This window comes from Emydura macquarii, unplaced genomic scaffold (assembly GCF_026122565.2).
Source record: "Emydura macquarii macquarii isolate MOO-44397 ecotype Brisbane River unplaced genomic scaffold, CSIRO-AGI_Emac_v2 contig_1790, whole genome shotgun sequence".
NCBI lineage: Eukaryota > Metazoa > Chordata > Testudines > Chelidae > Emydura > Emydura macquarii.
This window is the reverse complement of record NW_027131927.1, coordinates 6142482-6162838: the sequence shown is the minus strand read 5'-3', so window position 1 is coordinate 6162838 and position 20357 is coordinate 6142482. Positions and strand designations below refer to the sequence as shown.

At 55.8% G+C, this 20357-nt stretch overlaps 1 protein-coding gene across 1 annotated transcript; it reads right to left on the bottom strand.

Moving 5' to 3' along the window:
* Positions 1–4232: 4232 nt before the first annotated feature.
* Positions 4233–18876, bottom strand: PTGIR (prostaglandin I2 receptor). The gene is made up of 2 exons (XM_067557257.1): positions 18025–18876; positions 4233–5064 (listed from the first exon to the last, which is right to left on the bottom strand). The coding sequence occupies exons 1-2, from the start codon at positions 18874–18876 to the stop codon at positions 4834–4836; spliced, it is 1083 nt and encodes a 360-aa protein (XP_067413358.1). The 3' UTR covers positions 4233–4833.
* Between the last annotated feature and the right edge of the window lie 1481 nt (positions 18877–20357).

Genomic DNA, 20357 nt, shown 5'->3' with positions numbered 1-20357 from the left:
TAACCTTCTCTCTGTTAAACTAAACGGATTGAGCTCCTGGAGTCTATCACGACAAGGCAGGTTTTCTAACCCTTTGATCATTCTTGTGGCTCTTCTCTGACCCCCCTCCAATCTAGCTACATCCTTCCTGAACTGCAGGTCACAGGACTGGACACAGGATTCCAGCAGCGGTCGCACCAGTGCCAAATACAGAGATCAAATAATCTCTCTGCTCTTACTTGAGATTCCCCTGTTTATACATCCCAGGATCCCATTAGTTCTTTGGCCCCAGCGTCGCTGGAAACTCACGTTCAGCTGATTATCCACCACCACCCTCAAATATTTCTGCGTCGCTGTGTCCCAGGAGAAAGTCCCCTAGCATGTAAGTACAGCCAACACTCTATGTTCCTAGATGTCTGCATTCAGCGATATTAAAACACACATTGTTTGCTTGCACCCCCGCTTACCCTGCAGTCCAGATCTCAGTGACCTGTCTGCCCCATCAGTTACCCCCCCCCCCCCCCCCCCCAGTTTTTGTGTTGTCTGCAAACTTTATCAGTGGTCAAGTCTGGGATCAAATGAAATGGCTCGTTGCCCTTTTGAGCATTTTAAAAACATTTTTCGTTGCATTTTTTAAAATAAAACTGATAGACATTTTGAAACAAAAAGTCAATTAGAAGCAAAAAAAAAAATCTAAATTTTCAAAAACATTTTGCTATTTTTAAAGATTTATTTAAAAAAAAATGTCACCCTGAACAGTTCAACCAAATAGCACGGATTTGCAAAACAAAAATCTGCCGGTGTTTGCCTGAAAACAAAAACGTAGCCTAAAAGTTTTGCTCAGGTCAACACACACACGCTCTCTCTCTCCCTCTGGCTTCTGGTGGCTTCTTCAACATACAACCCAGGGAGTGCCCATCAGAGAGCTCACAACTATTTAAAAGGCTACCATCTCATTTCTACACCCCCGCGCCTACAAATGCCATGCGGAAACCTGTTCCGTGGCCCAGCCAGCAGGGAGAGAAAGATCCCCTGGTGTTACCATGGGTGTGTTGGACATGGTGGCATCAGACACAATTATTAAAGCAGCCTCAGCAGCATAATTTCTCTTGGTGTCCTGATGCACGGGTGAGAGGGGGTGAAAGCAGCTCCCCACCCCACAATCTGCCTCTTTTCTGCAGATCTCCACGCAGCGTCGTGTGGGAGCTGGGTTCCATGCCATGTTACCACTGGCCAGCGGTGTCTTTTACCCAGCCTTCACCTGATCGCAGAGCCTGATGTTACCTTAAGATTTGCAAGCCAGCCTCCACCCTGTGCTGCAGGTGCTGTCTGTGGCCAGCGCCACAAAGATATTCAGGCTGCTGATTGCAGTGTCAGGTAGGCGCAAAAATACTTTTGAGGCCTGAGGACTGAAACGTTTTGCACTCACTAAAGCAGTGGGTTTGGTATTTGAGTGGAGTTTAATGACCTGTTACACACCCAGTGGTCACTCCTGGCCTTAAATCTACAAACCTCAACTCCAGCATGAGCCGACTGTCCCGACGCTGCGAGAGCATCTCCCACCCAGGGGGACCGGTTTGAAAGCTGAGAGTGGGCGAAAATTCACATGGGTTTGGCCACTAAAATGTCAGGGGAACAACGTGCCTTTGACACTGAGCCCTTCCAGCCTTGGGAAACGTGCGTCCGCCATCAGCGCTTTATAGATTTTTTTATCATGATTATTTATGTTTTTAATTAATTTGACCAAATACAAACAGATACCAGGTTTGATATTTGCAGTATCTGACACCAGGCCTTTATTGAATCTAATTAATTTTATTTATTCATTCATTACAGTCGCACTTAAAGGCCCTGACTAAGATCAGGGCCCCGTCGTGCCGGGCGCTGCCCAGACACACAGTGACCGAGATCAGGGCCCCGTCGTGCCGGGCGCTGCCCAGACACACAGTGACCAAGATCAGGGCCCCGTCGTGCCGGGCGCTGCCCAGACACACAGTGACCGAGATCAGGGCCCCGTTGCTCCGGGCACTGCCCAGACACACAGGAACCGAGATCAGGGCCCCGTCGTGCCGGGCGCTGCCAAGTAACTGAGGCACAATGAGTGGGAGGTGCGGGGGAAGGTGTTAATTGGCCATGTGTTATTAATTCCTTTATTGATTACTGCCTTGTTGTGGTTGGTTGCCTGTGTGCCCCAGCCTTCTACTGGACACAATCAGAACTGCCCCTGTGTGTCACAGACCCCTATACTGCTTTCAGCTCTTGGAGGAGTCCCCTGCAGCTCTGCAGGTGGAAGCGGGGCAGGGGCTAGGCTGTAGCCGTGCTGAGTGTTTGATGCAGCGACTCACCTGAATTCCTAGGCACGGATTTGCTCTGTCCTGTGGCCTTACCTTTGCCCGGCCGGGCGCTTGTTCAAACGCAGAGAAAGGCCCTTCCCCCTTTGCTCCCCCACCCCCGAGCAAGCGGCTTGAGATCTCAGCGAGATGAGCCGAGACCCAGGATGGAGCAGGGGCAGGAAACACCTGCTGCAGGGGTCGAGCCCCGGAGAGGGCATGGCTGGCATTGCACGGGCGTGGCAGGTCTGCACCAGGCTGAGCCCCCCAGCACAGGGAAAAGGGGAGCTGACAGGTTCTGCATTCCCCCCAAAAAACACATGAACGACAGGCAGCTCCCCGAGACGCTGGGGGCTCTGCGAGAGGCTGCTGGCGTTGCTGGCTCTGGCCACTAGGCAGTGATGTGGCCACCCTGGGTCGGCCCCACTGTCCAGCCTTGCCAGCACTGAGGGTGCTGGGAGCAGAAGGGGGACGTGGCCCCGTGGGGTTTGGGACTCTGCCCGCCCCGGAGCACAGCTGCAAATATTTTGACAGGAGGGGATTAGCCGGAGGCTGCGGGGGAGGCTACCGGGGGATTAATTCACCAAAGGAAATATTTACACAGCTCAGCGTTGGTTGCAGAGCTGATCCAGTGCCTGGATCCCAGTGGGGGGCACAGCCCTGTGGGACAGGCAAGCAGCATCAGCCGGAGGGCAGAGCGGGGACAGGAGGCAGGAAGGGGAGGGTCGGAGCAGGGAGACTGAGGCAATTGATAGTTAAGATAGTGAAGTCCAGAGCAGCCTGGGAAGAGTTACAAAGGGATCTCACAACCTGGGTGAACGGGCAACAAAATGGCAGGTGAAATTCAGTGTTGATAAATGCAAAGTAATGCACATTGGAAAACATCATCCCAACTTTATATATAAAATGATGGGGTCTCAGTTAGCTGTTACCACTCAAGAACGAGATCTTGGAGTCATTGTGGATAGTTCTCTGAAAACATCCACTCAATGTGCAGGGGCAGTCAAAAAAGTTAACAGGATGTTGGGAATCATTAGGAAAGGGATAGATAATAAAACAAAAATATATTGCCTCTTTGTAAATCTTTATAAATACACCCACGTCTTGAATACTGCATGTAGGTCTGGTCACCCCATCTCAGAAAAGATATACTGGAATTGGAAAAGGTACAGAAAAGGGCAATAAAAATGATTAGGGGTATGGAACAGCTTCCATATGAGGAGAAATTAATAAAACTGGGACTTTTCAGCTTGGAAAAGAGACAATTAAGGGGGGCTATGATAGAGGTCTATAAAATCATGACTGGTGTGGTGAAAGTAAATAAGGAAGTGTTATTTACTCCTCATAACACAAGAACTAGGGGTCACCCAATGAAATTAATAGGCAGCAGGCTTAAAATGAACAAAAGGAAATATTTCTTCACACAATGCACAGTCAACCTGTGGAACTCCTTGCCAGAGGATGTTGTGAAGGCCAAGACTATAATGGGGTTCAAAAAAGAACTATATAAGTTCCTGGAGGATAGGTCCATCAATGTTATTGGCCAGAATAGGCAGGGATTGCTGTTTGCCAGAGGTTGGGAATGGGCGATAGGGAATGGATCACTTGATGATTACCTGGTCTGTTCATTCCCTCAAGCACCTGGCATTGGCCACTGGTCTGAGCCAGTCTGGCCATTCTTATGTTCTTAACTGGGGGCACAAACAACCCTCGGGTCACCCCATGGCATCCAGGCACACAGCTCTTCCAACACCCCTCACTCCGGAGCCACAGCCCCCTGGCACTCCAGCCCTGAGCTTCTCCCCGCTCTACTGCCCATATCTCTGCTGGTGCCCCTCACTGCCAACCCGCAGCCCCCTGCCGTCCCAGCCCGGGATCCCTCCCCCCCCCACACTAATACACAGTGATGACTGGGAAGCGACTTTTACACTTTCTTTAATAAGAGCGACTGAAGCACTAATTAACGAGCCTGAGGCCGGCCCGCACCATTTCCACAAGGGGAGGGGGGCGCACAGCCCAGCCACACCCACCAATGTCCATGGCCCCCTCCACCTCCCATTTGGATTGTGCCCAGGGTGGGGGGTGGGGTCAGAGTCAGGGGCCAAAATCCCATCCCTTGTCCCCTCCCTGACCTGATGTCCCCCCCCAGGGGGCTCAGCCACTGGTGCCAGCTTCCAACTTCTACCCCAAGTGTCCCTCATATGCCCCGGAGGGGCACCCACATCCTTCCCCCCAGGTGGCTCTGCCCCACAATAGGAGGGGGGTCTCCGCCGCTTGGCCCCTTTGCTCGCACTCTGTCCAGTCGCGCACGTCGTCCTGCCCCCACCCTGGCATGTGACCTGGGCTTCCTCTTCATCCTCCTCTTCCTCAGTCGGCTTGCCTCCCCTGCCCCCAGCAGCGTCTGTCGCAGGTGGGTGGGGCTGGGTGGAGAGTCCCAGGTGCCCGTAGTCGGTGCCTGTGGCCAGTGTCTGTGGCGCCCACGGCGAGGCCTGGCAGTGCCTGCACGGTACCCACGGTCCACATCTCAGCTGGAGAACTTGGCCGGGAAGGGGACGCTGTCCAACGTGCGGGGCTCCGGGGTCCGGCGCCCGGCCCAGGGCCAGCAGAGCAGCGAGCGCAGGCTGCGGAAGACAGCCTTGCGGAAGAGGATGAAGATCCAGGGATCCAGGATGGGGTTGAGGGCGCTGAAGCGAAAGGCCACCATGTCGCCCTTCTCATAGCCGTCCGGGGCCAGCCCACCGATGTAGGCACGGATCTGGGGGGAGAAGGAGGGTTACAGCCACTGCCTGTGGGGACGTGATGTTAAAAGAGACTACAAGAGGGGGTTGGAGCTGCGGGAGGGGATGCAGAGCAGGAGGAGCCAGGGGTTGGAGCTGGGGGGGGTGTTCAGCTCTGTGACCTTTAACCCCCCGAGTGGTTCTACTTATTGACCCCACATCACAAGCTGACACACACGCACACACACACACACACACACCCTGGCTGCCCCCCAGAGCCACAGTCCCCGGGTCGCCAGCCCGGTGCTGGTAACCCACCCATGCGGGACACCCCCAGGTGAGCCGAACCCTGGATCTGCAGCTAGAACTCAGGAGTCCTGGCTCCCAGCCCCCCTGCTCTAACCACTAGCCACCACTCTTCCCAGAGCAACCAGGGGCCAGTGTCAGGCGAGTCCCCAGCTGCTGGCCCTCCCACCCCCATGGGTGCCCATGTGCTCAGGCTTTTCTGTCTGCTCTCCAGCTGTGTGTGATGGGGGTACAATCCCTCACCCCTGGGAGATTATGGGGTCAGGTCACCCTCCAGAGGACAAGAGTCTGCTACAGCTGCATGCTGGGGGAGCTGCTCCTTTATGTCAACCAGCAGAGCATCTGCTAAAAGCCCCGGGCTCATACAAGGCTGGATTTACCTACACCCACAGGCTCCGCCCTCTTCCTGTGCTAGGGCTCCGCCCCCTCCTGGCAGAGGCAGGGGTTGCCAGTGTTCACTCCAGCAGTTGGGGCGCCTCTGCTTGCAGGGGGGCTGGACCTGCTGCGCTCCCCTCCTCCTCCCCACACAGAGCAGTGGGGGTGGCAAGGAGCACCGGGGATGCACAGGGCAGCTACTCCTGGGAGCAATCAGCTCAGGTCTGCAGACTCAGGCAGCGCAGACTCACTGTCCCATTGTAGAGCTTTTCTCACCACCCCCAAGGGCTGGAAACACCCTTTTTCATTTTAAATTAAAAAAAAATTATGGCATATGGGATCAGGAAAATCTAGGAGCAGGGGCCTCGGGCATGGCCTTAATTGCCTTCTCCCCACCCCACCCCCAGAGACCCAGGCCAGGCTCGCTGGCCAGGCTGAAGGAGGCAGATTCATAGATTCCAAGCCGTCCCTCTTGACGCAGGCCAGAGAACAGCTCCACAATCATTGCTACAGCAAGGCTCTTAGCAAAACATCCCAGCTTGATTTAAACATTGTCAGGGCTGGAGAATCTACCACAACCCTGGGTAACTTCTTCCACTGGTTAATTACTCTCCCTGTGAAAAATGTACACCATATTCACAGTCTGGCTTCAGCTTTCAGCCACTGGGTCATGCTAGATCTTTCTCTGCTAGACTGAAGAGCCCATTATTCAATATTTGTTCCCCAGGCAGGTACAGATAGACGAGGATCCAGTCACCCCTTAGCCTTCTCTTTGTTGAACTAAATAGATCGAGCTCCTGGAGTCACTCCCTATGAGGCAGATTTTTTAATCCTTTCATCATCCTCATGGTTCTTCTCTGACCCCTCTGCAATTCATCACCACCCTTCTTGAATTGTGGGCACCAGAACTGGACACAGGATTCCAGCAGCGGTCTCACCAGTGCCAAATCCAAAGGGAAAATACCCTCTCTGCTCCAGATCCCCCAGTTTATACATCCCAGGACTGCATTAGCTCTTTTGACCACGCTATCACACTGGGAGCTCACGTTCAGCTGATTCTCCACCCCCACCCCCAGATCTTTTTCAGAGTCGCTGCTTCCCAGGAGAGAGGTCCCCAGCCTGTAAGTACGGCCGACATCCTCAGTTCCCAGATCGATACATTAACATTTAGTCATGTTTAAAAAACGTAGTGTTTGCTTGCGCCCCGCTTACCCAGCAAGCCAGATCTGTCCCCTCCATCATTTACCTCTCCCCAGTTTTGGGGGCCTCTGCAAACTTTACCAGGGATAATTTCATGTTTTCTTTTATGTTAAGCAGCAAAGGGCCAAGCCCCAGTGGGACCCCGCTGGAAACGGTTCCCTGTGATGCTGATTTCCTGTTAGTTACAGTTTGAGACCTGTCAGCCGGCTGGGAGGCCGGGTAACGTGGGCCATGCTCATTTCACTCCCAGGGGCGCAGAAGCAGATAGGGTCAATGAGGGGACAGACGGGGGCAGCATCTTCCGTCCGGCCACAAAGCTCCCAGCGAGACACGTTGGGCTGCACAGAGTCCATCTAAATTAGACAAGGCAGGCAGGGAAACTGAGCCACAGGGAGCAATGACCCCTCCCCCCCCCACAGCCCAATGGCAGAGCTGGGTATGAAACCCATGTGTCCCGACCCCTGGCTGGCACCCTAGCCGCTGGGCCACACAGCTTCCCCAGAGAGCGCCCCCTGCTGGGCCCGAGGACTCGTTCTCATGCCCAGCCCTCCCGGTTTCCTCCCAGGCCGCCCACACAAACCGGGGCTGTGCCATGCCGACTCACCAGTGCCCACCTGGCTGCACCCCGCTGGGCCACTCCAGGAAGCGCCCCTGGAGGCAGAGGGGTGGTTACTAAGTGACAGGATGAGGTGGCAAGGAGAAGCAAAGTCTCTACCATCTCCTCCTATTGACCAGGGTCCCCTCGGTGACAAGGATCCAGCCCTGACTCCTTTACTGGGGGGCAGACAGGGTCTGTGTGGGGCCAGTGGCTATCGCAGGGCAAATCTAGAACCTACAGCTGACACAAGTCGAATCCAGACTGGAAATGAGCCCCGGCACTTTTTCCAGTGGACAGTTAACAAGATCTTGGCTCGTCAAAGGGCACCTTTGAAAATCATCTCTTTCCTGCCCCTGGTGATAGTCGGGGCTGCCTGGGAAGGCAGATCCAGCTGCAGAGAGACCTCCCTCACCCAACCTGGTGTGAAACCGGAGTCGCTCAATGGCGCAGCACCAGGCTGGACACAGGATAAGTTTCATCCCTGTCAGGTTGGAGGCTGCTCCCTGGAGAGGTAACTGACTTGTCTTGGAGAAATGCCACTCAACCCAAGGAGGGATGGCGGGGAGGGTGTGTGGAATCTGGGTCCTGACAGCTCTTAGCCCCTCAGGCTCGCGAGTCCAGCGCAGCAAGGCCGATCTCCACCACAATCTAAGAATGACGCCAGGAACACCAAGTGGAGACAGACAGAGGAGGGAGTGGGAGGAAACAAGGGATACGAATAACGATGCATAAGAGGAACTTGATCTATTTAGCTTGTCAAAGGGAAGGGTTGATTACAGCCTATAAGTGCCTCCCCGGGGAGGAGATTTCAGAGAGCAGAGGGCTCTTTCGTCTAGCACCTGCAGGCCAAATGAAATGCGATGGCTGGAGCTGAAGCGAGACAAATTTGGACCGGAAATAAGGTGCACATCTGTAACCGGGAGAGGAATCCTCCCCAGGGGCAGCTCCCAAAGGATGGAGTAGGGTCTCCATCACTTGAAGTCAGGCGTGTCTGTCTAAAAGCGCCGCTCTAGCTCGACCACCAGATATGGGCTGGAGGGAGGAATGGCTGAGTGGGACTCTCAGGTGATGAGAGTCCAACCAGAATTTTCATAGTGTTTGAGCCCACAAGGGATCCTAGATCTCCTAGTCACAGCCCCTTCTGTCCTTGAACGCTATGACTCCAAACACCTCAGAGCCATCTCCCTGCAAACCTCTTTTTCTAAGGGTGGTAAAGTAGAGTCATGAGAGAAAGAGAGAAAGGTGGACAGATGCTGGGCTGGGATGGACAGGGACTGACCCAGGACAGAGGGCCCGGCCCAGCTGGCACCAGGCCCACAACTCCAAGCTATCTCAGCGACCTTCGGGGCGTGAACCTCTCACTTCAGCTCAGGAACAATAATAATTGCTCTATAATCCCTCGCACTTATCTAGCTCTTCCCAGCGGTAACTCTCAGAGCACTTTACAAAGGAGGGTCAGAATCATTATCCCCCTTTTAGAGATGGGAAAACTGAGGCACCAAGGGGCAGGTGTCACCCAGCAGGCCAGGGCAGAGCCGGGAATGGACCTCACCAACTGTGGATGTGTTGGAGACTGGCCTTCACAGAGGAGCCCCTGGTGCTGTCCAGCGCTGTCTCATTGTTTCCTTGTATGCCCCCATCTGTCAGTCTGTCTGACGGCCAACTGTTGAATGTCAGCTCTTTGGGACAGAGACGTGTTAGGGTAGGACCTAGGATCCCCTGTCACAGACCAGGGCCCTGTTGCGCCAGGCGCTGTACAAACCCAGAACAACCTAATAGCAATACAAATGTACAGCACCTGGTGCAACAGGGCCCTGGTTCATGATTGGGGCACCTAAGCATTACCATAATGCACCTAATAGTAATAAAAATGTATAGCACCTGGTATAATGGGGCCCTGGTTCATGATTGGTGTACCTAAGCATTACTGTAATGCACCTAATATCAATTAATGTACAGCACCTGGTGGAACAGGACTCTGGTCCATGATGGGGGCTCCTAAGTGCTATCGTAATGCACCTAATAGCAATAAAAATTGTACAGTCCCTGAGCACTACTGCAATGTGGCCCTGAGCACTACCGCAAACCACATAATCAATAACAATCTATCGCTATAAGGACAATTTTTCAGTCCTTACGTCAATCTACTCTGACCTCTCCAATCTGTCCTTCTGGAAGTGGGGACAACAGAACGGGACATAGCTCATCAGTATCCCATCACACCCCCCTCCTGCTTCACGTATCCCCGTTAAATTCAATACCGGGCGCCTCATTAAATTCAATGCCCCACGGCCGAGAGCTGGGCAGACAGCTCCAATTAATCCTCAGCCAAGTTCCCCTCTGAAGAAGGAGCAGATTGTAAATAAACATCTCCTTTTTCCTAATCCGAGCAGAGGACTTGGAGGGCGTGAAATGAAATTGGCCAGAAATTGACTCTCAAGGGAACTGAAACTGACTGAAGATTCTCATAGTGCCTGCTGAGAAAAAAAAACGAGGAAAAAAAACCCAACCACAAAATAGCAGAAATGGAGAGAATAGGACCGAGAGGTTTGGTTGGTTGTTTACACTCTAATTTGACCGTCTGTGAATGTTTCATGACACTGGATCAGGTTTGTGTTGGTTTTTTTAACGACAGGGCCACGATTCAGCTCTCACAACAGGGTATGAAGGAGCAGTAACTCCGCAGGAGTCAGCAGGGATAATTCCCCTGTTGGTCACCACCGTGTAAATCTGGACTAGCTCTATAGAAGGCAGAAGAGATAGGCCCGTGTGAAAACTGGAAGCAAAGGTTTCAGTGGCAACGCGCTTAATTCTCTTCTTCCTGAGGCGTAGCTCGGGAGTGACTCCACTGAAGCCAGTGGGGTAGCACTGGTGTAAAACAGAAGTGACTCCATTACAGTTCAAGCAGCTACATTGGTGTAAATCAAAAGTGACCCAGAGTCACAGGTTCCGGTCTCCTGATGTCAGTGTTTAACCTGATAGCGAGTGTCCCTTCTAAGGAAGAAGGTGACCCACGCGCCCGGGAGAGCCCAGACTGACACATGATCAATGGTGGAAGAGAATCGGGGTCTCAGCCTCCCACAGGCAGCTGCTGCCCTCGGTCACCCCAAGAGAAAACAGGAGGAAGACCTGGACATCAGTGACACTAGTGTGATACAGAAGCAGGGGGAGTGAGAGCAGAATCAGGCCTGGGGGGCCTGCAGATGGGAGAGAAAACTGGTGCATGTGGCCAAGAAGTGTAACTTGCACCAATGTGAGTGTGCAACAGACATGCCAGAGAAGGAGCACAGACAACAACCAGAGCAAGTGAATCAAATTGCACGTATGCACAGACTTCGTACACATGCATGCACACACACGGGCTGCACAAACCCATACACACACACGGGCACACACGCACACTCACAGAAGGGGAGTATTTCTTCTCTGCCCTGCACCTGGTCTGATTTCGTACTCCAGTGGAAATGAGTGTGAAATGCTGGCCAGCCAGTCTGGGTCTCTGTCTTTACCCACATCTTACCCAGGTGTGGATGGCAGGGCAGAGTCACCCTAGCAATCTCAGGTGTAATTAGAAACATCAGAAAGAGGGTCTTAAAAAAATGTGCCGGCTGCAGCTGATTCACAGCCCTGAACCCCTGGGGGTCATGTTAAAAACGAGGGGCTGATTTTTGATCAGCGTAACCGCCCTGATGTCAGGGGGTTACCCCCGATTTGCACCCAGTGGGAGCAAACGGAGAACTGGAGTTCAACTTTCCAGTTGCTCATGCCCGTGTAAATCAGAAATCACGCCCCCGGTGTCGAAGAGATCCGAGTCAGGCCCCATGATCATCGCCCTCTCTATTTAAAGCTTCAAATGGGAAACGCAAGAACAAGGCCATCAGATCCGAGGCCCCTCTGTAATTTACAGACACAGGAGAAGAACTAAATCCAAAGAGGAAAGAATGAATCACGCTGAGAGAGACGCCGTGCCAGGCCGATGTGTGCACACTGGGGGCTCTAGACATGCCATGGGAATGGGGGGGGGAGAGGCAAAAGCAGAGGGGCTCTGACCCCAGGATCTCTTGGGCCAGATCAGTGTAAATCTGCACAGCTCAGATGACTCCGGGGCTGCTATGGTTGACTTATGCCGGCTGGGGATCGGGCCCGCTGTGGTGTTGTGCGCTTGTTATGTGTTGCTGGAGCGACAGGGGTCCGCCAGGGGAAGCGATAGGACGGAAAGGCAATGTTGAAACAGGTGAAGGAAAGCCTGGGGTGGAGCTGCCCAACAGGCTCTATCAGTGCCGGGCAGCCGATAAGCGCGATCGAGCAGGGAGGGTTTGGAAGGACAAGGAGCGTGTTAGGAGCCGCGTTTGGAGAGACGCCCCATGGCAATGTTTGCTCCAGGCACCTCGGGGAAGGCTGTGGAGTCCCATGAGCTGCCAGGATCACAGCGAATGCTGTAACAACACCGTAGCAGTCGCTGCAGCTGATCTGACCAGCTTCTAAAGCCCAAATGTCCGGTGCCTGAACTACAGGGAAATCACCATCAGCTGAGAACAGTACAGGGGCTGTGACACATGGATGAACAGCTCTGATGCCATCCACTAGGAGGCAACAGTGCGCTCTCTCTCACACACACACACACACACACACACACACAGAGTGCGCATGCACATGGATGGGGTTGGATAGCACTTTGTGCTAACGTACATGCCACCTCTCAGCCCAGAGCCCTTGCTCACGTTGGGATGGCTCTTGCCATGTCTGTTTTATAAATGGTGGGGGCATGGCATGGGGAGGGGAAGTGACCTCCCGAGAGCCACCCATCAGAGCCAGGAACAGAACCCAGGAGTCCTGGCTCCCAGCCCTCCCTGCTCTGCCCCCTCGCCCTGGGGATAGAAACCTGGCCTATGCCGCATGTCCTAGACCCAAAACTAGGTTGGCAGAAGGCACCGAAGGGTCGCATGGGAGGGGTGTCGGGTCAGGAGACCCTCAGGGGTATTTGCAGAGCTCACCCCTGGCTGGCTAGGTTCGGCTCCCTGCTCCAGGCATTGTGGCCTGGCACCTGGGGGCGCAGTGCCATGGAGGTCTGGCCCAGCCACTCCTCCATCATGGGCAGCGAGAAGCACTGGGCCACTTGTACCAGCTCGTAATGCCAGTCACACAAATTTAACCCACCTGGCCCAGTCGGGGGGGGCTGGGACAAACCTGAGCAGCGCTGCCCCCCCACCAGATTGCAACGCCGGGAGCATGGAGCTGAGCAAAGCCCAGCCAGCTCCAAGGGACAGGAGCGGCAGCTAGGCACGGTGCATTTCTGTAGTACTTCTCACATTCATGTATGTAGCCAGTGTCGGGGGTAAGAGAGACCCAGCCAGAGGGTTTTTGCATGAAGGTATTTACTGGGTCACGACTGAGAACCAAGATACCAGCCCAGGCTGCTCTCCTTCAGCAGCTCTTTGCAAACCCGTCTAGTCGCCTTCCTGCCCCCATGTTGGTTTAACAATCAGGGAACAATAAACAGCCTGTTTGCCTGATAATCACCGAAAGGATTTGTTTTTCCGATTGTTAAAGCAGCAGCACAGCAGGATTCGAATCTCTGGATCCGGTGTGCAACGAGGCCCGTAGCCAGGCATGAAACGGGGCCCGTAGCCAGGGCACTGACACCAGCACTCACTCCCGGATCCGGTGTGCAACGGGGCCCGTAGCCAGGGCACTGACACCAGCACTCACTCTTGGATCCGGTGTGCAACGGGGCCTGTAGCCAGGCATGAAACGGGGCCCGTAGCCAGGGCACTGACACCAGCACTCACTCCCGGATCCGGTGTGCAACGGGGCCCGTAGCCAGGGCACTGACACCAGCACTCACTCTTGGATCCGGTGTGCAACGGGGCCTGTAGCCAGGCATGAAACGGGGCCCGTAGCCAGGGCACTGACACCAGCACTCACTCCCGGATCCGGTGTGCAAGATTCAGCACTAGAGCCTGCCGCCTCCTCCATGAGCATGACCCTGATATCGGCTGCCTCAGCTCTGAACAGGGGCTGTCACTGGGGCTGGTGGGGTTACGGAGGAGGAGCCAGATCAGCATCCGGACCGTACCCTCCATCCCTCAAGAGCTGGGGGGGGGGCAGCATCCCCCCCCTTCCAGATTCCCACCCCCCAAATGAGTGCAGAGGCTTCTGGAATGCCAGCTGCAGCTAGGCCCAAGGGACTTGTGAGTAGTCGCTCCGACTGGAGAGGTGCACTGCATTGTGGGAAAGCGCGAGCAGCCCTGGATTCAATCCCAGCCGCGCTAGGGAAACACGAGCTACAGACCTGGTCCCTGACGTCTGGGACACCCGCCCCAGGGGCAGTTGGGCTGGTGTCATGAGATCCCGGCGGCCCTGGAAACTTACAGTTACCACCACTTGGTTCTTACTGTGGATGGGACTTTCCACCCTCAGCCACAGCTGTTTGCAGCAACAGTTCAACAAAAGGGAGCAGGCAACTACTCCCGGTTTCCCCCTTCCTCTGCTGGATTTTAAACAATCCCCCCCCAGATCTCTGATCCCTTCCCTCGAGGATCACAGAACAACCCCCACCACCCCAAAACCAGCTCCAGGCCTCAGCACTGGGTTCCCATCTCACACCTGGCTGTAAATCCTGATCTCTGGCCATTTACTGCGGAGCAGCAGGGAATCTCAGCTGCCTGGAATCTGCCTCCCATCCTCCTATGCCCAGGAGAGAGAAGAAGCAGACGCAAAGCTGTCAGTGCCATCGGCTGAATCTTAACATCCCCACGTGGGTGCTTGGAGAGAACTACAGAGTCTGCTTGTCAGCCCATGCCTCAGGGAAGGATCACAGCCCAGCCGCCCCTTGCCTGCAGGGTTTCAAAAAAAACTTCCCCTGTTGCCAGCTCCAAGAGGGGTGAACGCCTCTAGTCTCAACGAGCTCATTGTGTGTTAACCCTGGAGTCTAAGGATGACACTCCAAGCGACCTGGGCTGTCTCCATTTACGGTCCTGCCTTCTCACACGGCTCCTCAACCGCCGACACGAGAAAGAAATCTCAATTCAAGGCATCCACCCACAGTATTATCAATCATCATCCATCCTATCACCTCTCTGGACATAGGTGGACAAATAAACTTTGCAAGGGACAGATAGACAGAGGGGTGTGTATGGGGATGGATATACTTAGACAGTTAGATAAATAAATGTAGCAACAGAGACAGACAGACAGACTGATGGATGGATGTGCAGGGGGATAGAATAGTTTAATGTTCCCATGCAGTGTTAACTGGCTACCATGCCCCGCCCCAGAGGTGGCTGCACTGCAGTGGTGGATTCCTGGGTCTCTGATAAGCCGATGAGGGCCCTTCCCCAGACTCCTGCTGCTCCTTCCCTAGGGCCCGAGTCTGGCTCCACTCCCACACACAGAGGAACCATCAGCTTCCCCAGTGAACCAGGGGCAGCTGCTGCCTCTCAGCAGGTGGAGGGCTGGGCTGGGCCCCACTCCAGGTGTGTTCCCCCCATTCATCCCTCCAGAACCCTGGGGCCCTGCAGCCAGGAGCCTCCAGGGTCCCTGCCAACCTCCTCCCCCCCCCACACACACACCCTCCCAGACAGACTGCCCCTCCCCCAACATCTATAACTTCCCTGACACCCTCCCCCAACAGATCCACACCCCTCCACAGGAACTACAGCTTCCCTGACACACACACCCTGACAGACCACCCCTCCCCCAGGATCTGTAACTTCCCCAACATCCCCCCCAACAGATCGACCCCCTCACAGGAACTACAGCATCCCTGACACCCCTCAACGGATCCACACCCCCCACAGGAACTACAGCATCCCTGACACCCCTCAACAGATCCACACCCCCCACAGGAACTACAACTTCCCTGACACCCCCTGCACAACTGATTCACACACACCCCAGGAACTACAGCATGCCTGACACCTTCCCTGACTGATCCAAGACCCCCAGGAACTACAGCATCATAGAATCCTAGAAGATGAGGGTTGGAAGGGACCTCAGGAGGTATCTAGTCCAACCCCCTGCTCAGAGCAGGACTAACCTCAGCTATATCATCCCAGCCAGGGCTTTGTCAAGCCGCAGCTTAAAAACCTCTAAAGATGGAGATTCCACCACCTCCCTGGGTAACCCATTCCAGTGCTTCACCACCCTCCTAGGGAAAACGTTTTTCCTAATATCCAACCTAGACCTTCCCCACTGCAAGTTGAGACCGTTGCTTCTTGTTCTGTCATCTGCCGCCACTGAGAACAGCCCAGCTCCATCCTCCCTGGAACCCCCTTTAAGGTAGTTGAAGCTGCTATCAAATCCCCCCTCATTCTTCTCTTCTGCAGACTAAACAAGCCCAGTTCCCTCAGCCTCTCCTCATAAGTCATGTGCTCCAGCCCCCTAATCATTTTTGTTGCCCTCCCCTGGACTCTTTCCAACTTGTCCACATCCTTCCCGCAGTGGGAGGCCCAAAACTGGACATGATACTCCAAATATGGCCTCACCAATGCCGAATAGAGGGGAATAATCACTTCCCTCGATCTGCTGGCAATGCTTCTACTAATGCAGCCCAATATGCTATTAGCCTTCTAGGCAACCAGGGCACACTGCTGACTCATATCCAGTTTCTTATCCACTGTTACCCCCAGGTCCTTTTCTGCAGAACTGCTGCATAGCTCGTCGGTGCCCGGTCTGTAGCTGTGCATGGGATTCTTCTGTCCTAAGTGCAGGACTCTGCACGTGTCCTTGTTGAACCTCATCAGATTTCTTTTGGCCCAATCCTCTAATTTGTCTAGGTCACTCTGTATCTTATCCCTGCCCCCCAGCGAGTGTATCTACCACTCCCCCAGCTTAGTGTCATCTGCAAACTTGCTGAGGGTGCAATCCACCCCAACCTCCAGATCATTAATAACGACGTTGAACAAAACTGGCTCCAGGACCGACCCCTGGGGCACTCCACTTGTGACCGGCTGCCAGCTAGACATGGAGCCATTGATCACTACCCATTGATCCCGGTGATCTAGCCAGCTCTCTACCCACCTTATAGACCATTCATCCAATCCATACTTCTTTAACTTGCTGATAAAAATACTGTGGGAGACTGTATCAAAAGCTTTGCTAAAGTCAAGGTATATCATGTCCACCGCTTTCCCCACATCCGCAGAGCCAGTCACCATTTCATAGAAGGCATCCCTGACACACACGCACCCTGACAGATCCACCTCACCTCCGCAGGAACTACAGCTTCTCCAACACCACCCCCCTGCACCCCATGGACCCACACCACTTTCCCCAGGAACTACAGCATCCCTGACACCCCACCCGACTCATTCACCCCACCTAGGAACTACAGCTTCCTTGACACCTCCACCCGACAGATCCATTCCTCCCCCCAGGAGCTACAACTTCCCTGACACCCTCCGCACAACTGATCCACACACATCCCAGGAACTACAGCTTCCCTGACACCTCCCCCAACTGACCCATCACCCCCCTCAGGAACTACAGCGTCCCTGACACATACCCCTGAGGGATCCACCCCCTCTGGCAGGGACTACAGAGTCACTGACACCCCCCAATAGATCCACCCGCACCTCAGGAACTGCAGCTTCCCTGACACCCCCTGACTGATCCCCCCCAGGAACTAGAGTCACTGACACCCCCCCCCACCGACTGATCCACAACCCACCCCAGAAACTACAGCATTCCTGACACCTCCTGCTCCCCATGGATCCATCTCCCCCCCAAGAACTACACCGTCCCTGACACTTCACCCCCCCGCCAACGGATCACCCTCACCCTGGAACTACAGCATCCCTGACACACATCTCCAACTGATCCCCCCCCCCAGAAACTACAGGGTCCCTGACACCCCCCCCCCAACAGATCCACACACACACACCCCCCCCCGCAAGGAAATAAAGCATTCCTGATCTGACACCCCCACCCATGGATCCCCCCAGGAACTACAGCGTCTCTGACAACCCCATTCCCCTCAATGGATCTAAACACACCCCGTCCCGGAAGCCTATAGAAAGCCTCACAACCCACCCACCCCAATCCACTACCCTGCAGGAGCCTCTAGCATCCTTGACAACATCCCTCCCCTCCACCCCCCAGCTCAACAAGGCTGTTATTATCTGGGGGTTGTGAGTGGAAAAGCCGGCGAGGGCATGCTGGACCTGTGTGCAAACAGCGCCTGGGAACTGGGCCCAGCTGTGTTTGTCTTGGCCCCGCGTGCCATCCGTGAGCCCGGCTCCCACAAGGACAGTGGGGAAGGATCAACAGCCCCCCTCTCCAGGCACTGGCGGCTGGTGGGGCTTGGCCACGGCAAATATCAGGGCAGCTCTGGGGAACCACCCAGGATCCTCTGCCATGTCCCCAACCCAGCCCCTCACAGTCTCCCTGACGCCACTCCAGGACCTCAGCATCTGCCCAAGTGCACTCCCAGGGACCCACAGTCTGCCCAGCCCGCCAGGGTCCCCGGGAATCACGGTCCCTTGCCACGCCCGCCCCCCCGGAGCTGGCCGGCGCGTACCGTGAGTGGCAGGGAGCAGATGACGAAGATGACGGTCATGAGGGCCAGCAACACCAGGTGATCCACCTCCTCCTCCCCTTGGCCGAACCAGCTCTTCCGGCGGCGCCGGGCCAGCCCCAGGGAGCCGCGCCGGGCCCGCTGCTTGCGGTACATCTGGCAGAGGCTGACGATGACGGAGCCGTTGCAGAGGAAGATGGCGAGGATGAGGAGGGCCATGAGGGTGGCGTAGGTGAGCGAGAAGGCGGTGGTGCCCGGCTGCCCGGACGCCATCTCCACAAAGCACCAGGTGCCGGGGCAATACTGCTTGTGCCGGCCCACGCCCAGGAAAGGCAAGCTGCAGAAGCAGGCGCTGAAGGCGTAGATGGCCGGCAGCGCCAGCTTGGCCCAGCCGCGCCCGTTGTGCTGAGAGTAGAAGTAGGGGTGGCTGATGGCCAGGCAGCGCTCCACCGCCATGGCGCACAAGATGAGCATGGAGGCCAGGCCAAAGAAGGTCATGGCAAAGCCGAAGAGCTGGCACAGCCCCCGCCCGCCCTCGGCCAGGCCCAGCAGCGAGGCGTTGCGGGCATAGCTGACGAAGACCACGGGGCTGAGGAAGCAGGTGCCCAGAAGGTCGGTGGCGGCAAGGCCGGTCACCAGGATGCAGAAGGCTGAAGACTTGGTGCGCAGCTCCTTGCGGTGCACGCCCAGGATGGCCAGTGCCACCACGTTGCCCGCCACGCCAGCGGAGAACATCAGGGAGCTCAGCACCGGGCTGCCATCCTCCTGCAGCTGGGTGGTGTTGGCACACAGGTTGCCCACGGGCCCCTGGGGGGGCAATGTCACAGGACCCAGGCTCTTCTGCAGGAGGAGCATCGGCAGGGATGGGACTCCTGGGGTCAGTCCGTTGCTTGAGGAGGGCAGTGGTGTCTAGTGGTTAGAACAGGGGGGCTCGGGAGTCAGGACTCCTGGGTTCTTTTCCCAGTTCTGGGAGGGGAGTCTAATGGGTTAGAGCAGAGGAGGAGGGGAACCAGGACTCCTGGGTTCTACCCCTGGCCCGGGGATGGGAGTGGGGTCTAGTGGTTAGAGCAGGGGGCAGGGTGGAAGCCAGGACTCCTGGGTTCTATCTCGGGCTCTAGGGCAGCTGTAGATGAGACCCACCCGCGTGGGTCCCCCGGAGATCGGCGTCCTGCAGACGCTGCTGGCTCGGCTCAGCCCGGGACCCTCCGGCGGCGGCGGCTGGAAAGCGGCTTCTGCCCGAGTCCACTCCGCACTGCCGCGCCGGGCAGGGCGGGGGCGGGGTGGAGGCGGGGCGGTGCCTCGGGCGCCAACTTGTTTCCTTTCTTTAAAGCCGAAGCGGGCGGGGCCGGAGGGGGGGAGCTGCCAACATCAGCCCCCTCCTGGGCGGGGCGCAGGGGGCTCAAACTGCCCAGCTCGGGACGCAGAGCGGAGCGGAGGGGGTGTATGGGGGAGAGAGCTAGAAGGATGGGGACAGAGATATAGAGGAGTGGAGGGGGTGTGGAGGGAGGGCAGATAGAGGGGGGCAGAGAGCTGGGGGGTTTGTGGGGGGGAGGGATGGCTAATAACAATCCCTGGCTCTCTCAAAGCACATTACAAAGGGGGTCAGTATCATTATCACCATTTTACGGAGGGGGAAACTGAGGCACAGAGAGGGGCTAGAACCTGTCCAAGGTCACCTCGCCGACCAGTGGCCAAGATACAAATAGACCCCAGGTCTCTGGAGCCCCAGTGCAGGGCTCTCTGGCCATAGGCCATGCCACGTTCCCGCAGCAGGCTCTGGGCGCTGGGCACCATCGCACGGGCATAACCAGCCGCCCTAGGGGAATGCAACGTGGCTGACTGGGAAGGAACAATTTGCCCAGAGCTGTGGCTCAGAGTTGCTCTTAGAGCCCAGCAATGATTTTAAAGCCCAGCTAATGCCACAGATGGGGCATGGTTAGCTACTGCTGGAGAGGGAGGCTGGGTGGAAAGAGACCACCAGCCCTGACGATTTCTCTCTCCTGCCGAGCTGAGATCTCAGCCCAGACCCCGGTGCACATGCAAATCTCCCCATTCTCCACCACACACCCTGCCAGCTTATTTACACCAGCTGAGGATTTGGCCCAGGACCCTCTCTCCAGACCCCTCCTGAGCTTGTGTCCCGGCAATATTCCAGAGTCGGATTTTTAGCAGCAGGTTTTGTGGAACCATCAAATGCTCCATCTCCAATTCCCCAACCTTCCCCTGCAACCCACAGAGCCGGCCAGACCCCAGCCCCTGTCCACCCACCCGGGGCCAGATCAGAGCCAGCACCCTCTAGAGGGTACAGGTCCCACAGCCCATCCACCACAGCCCAC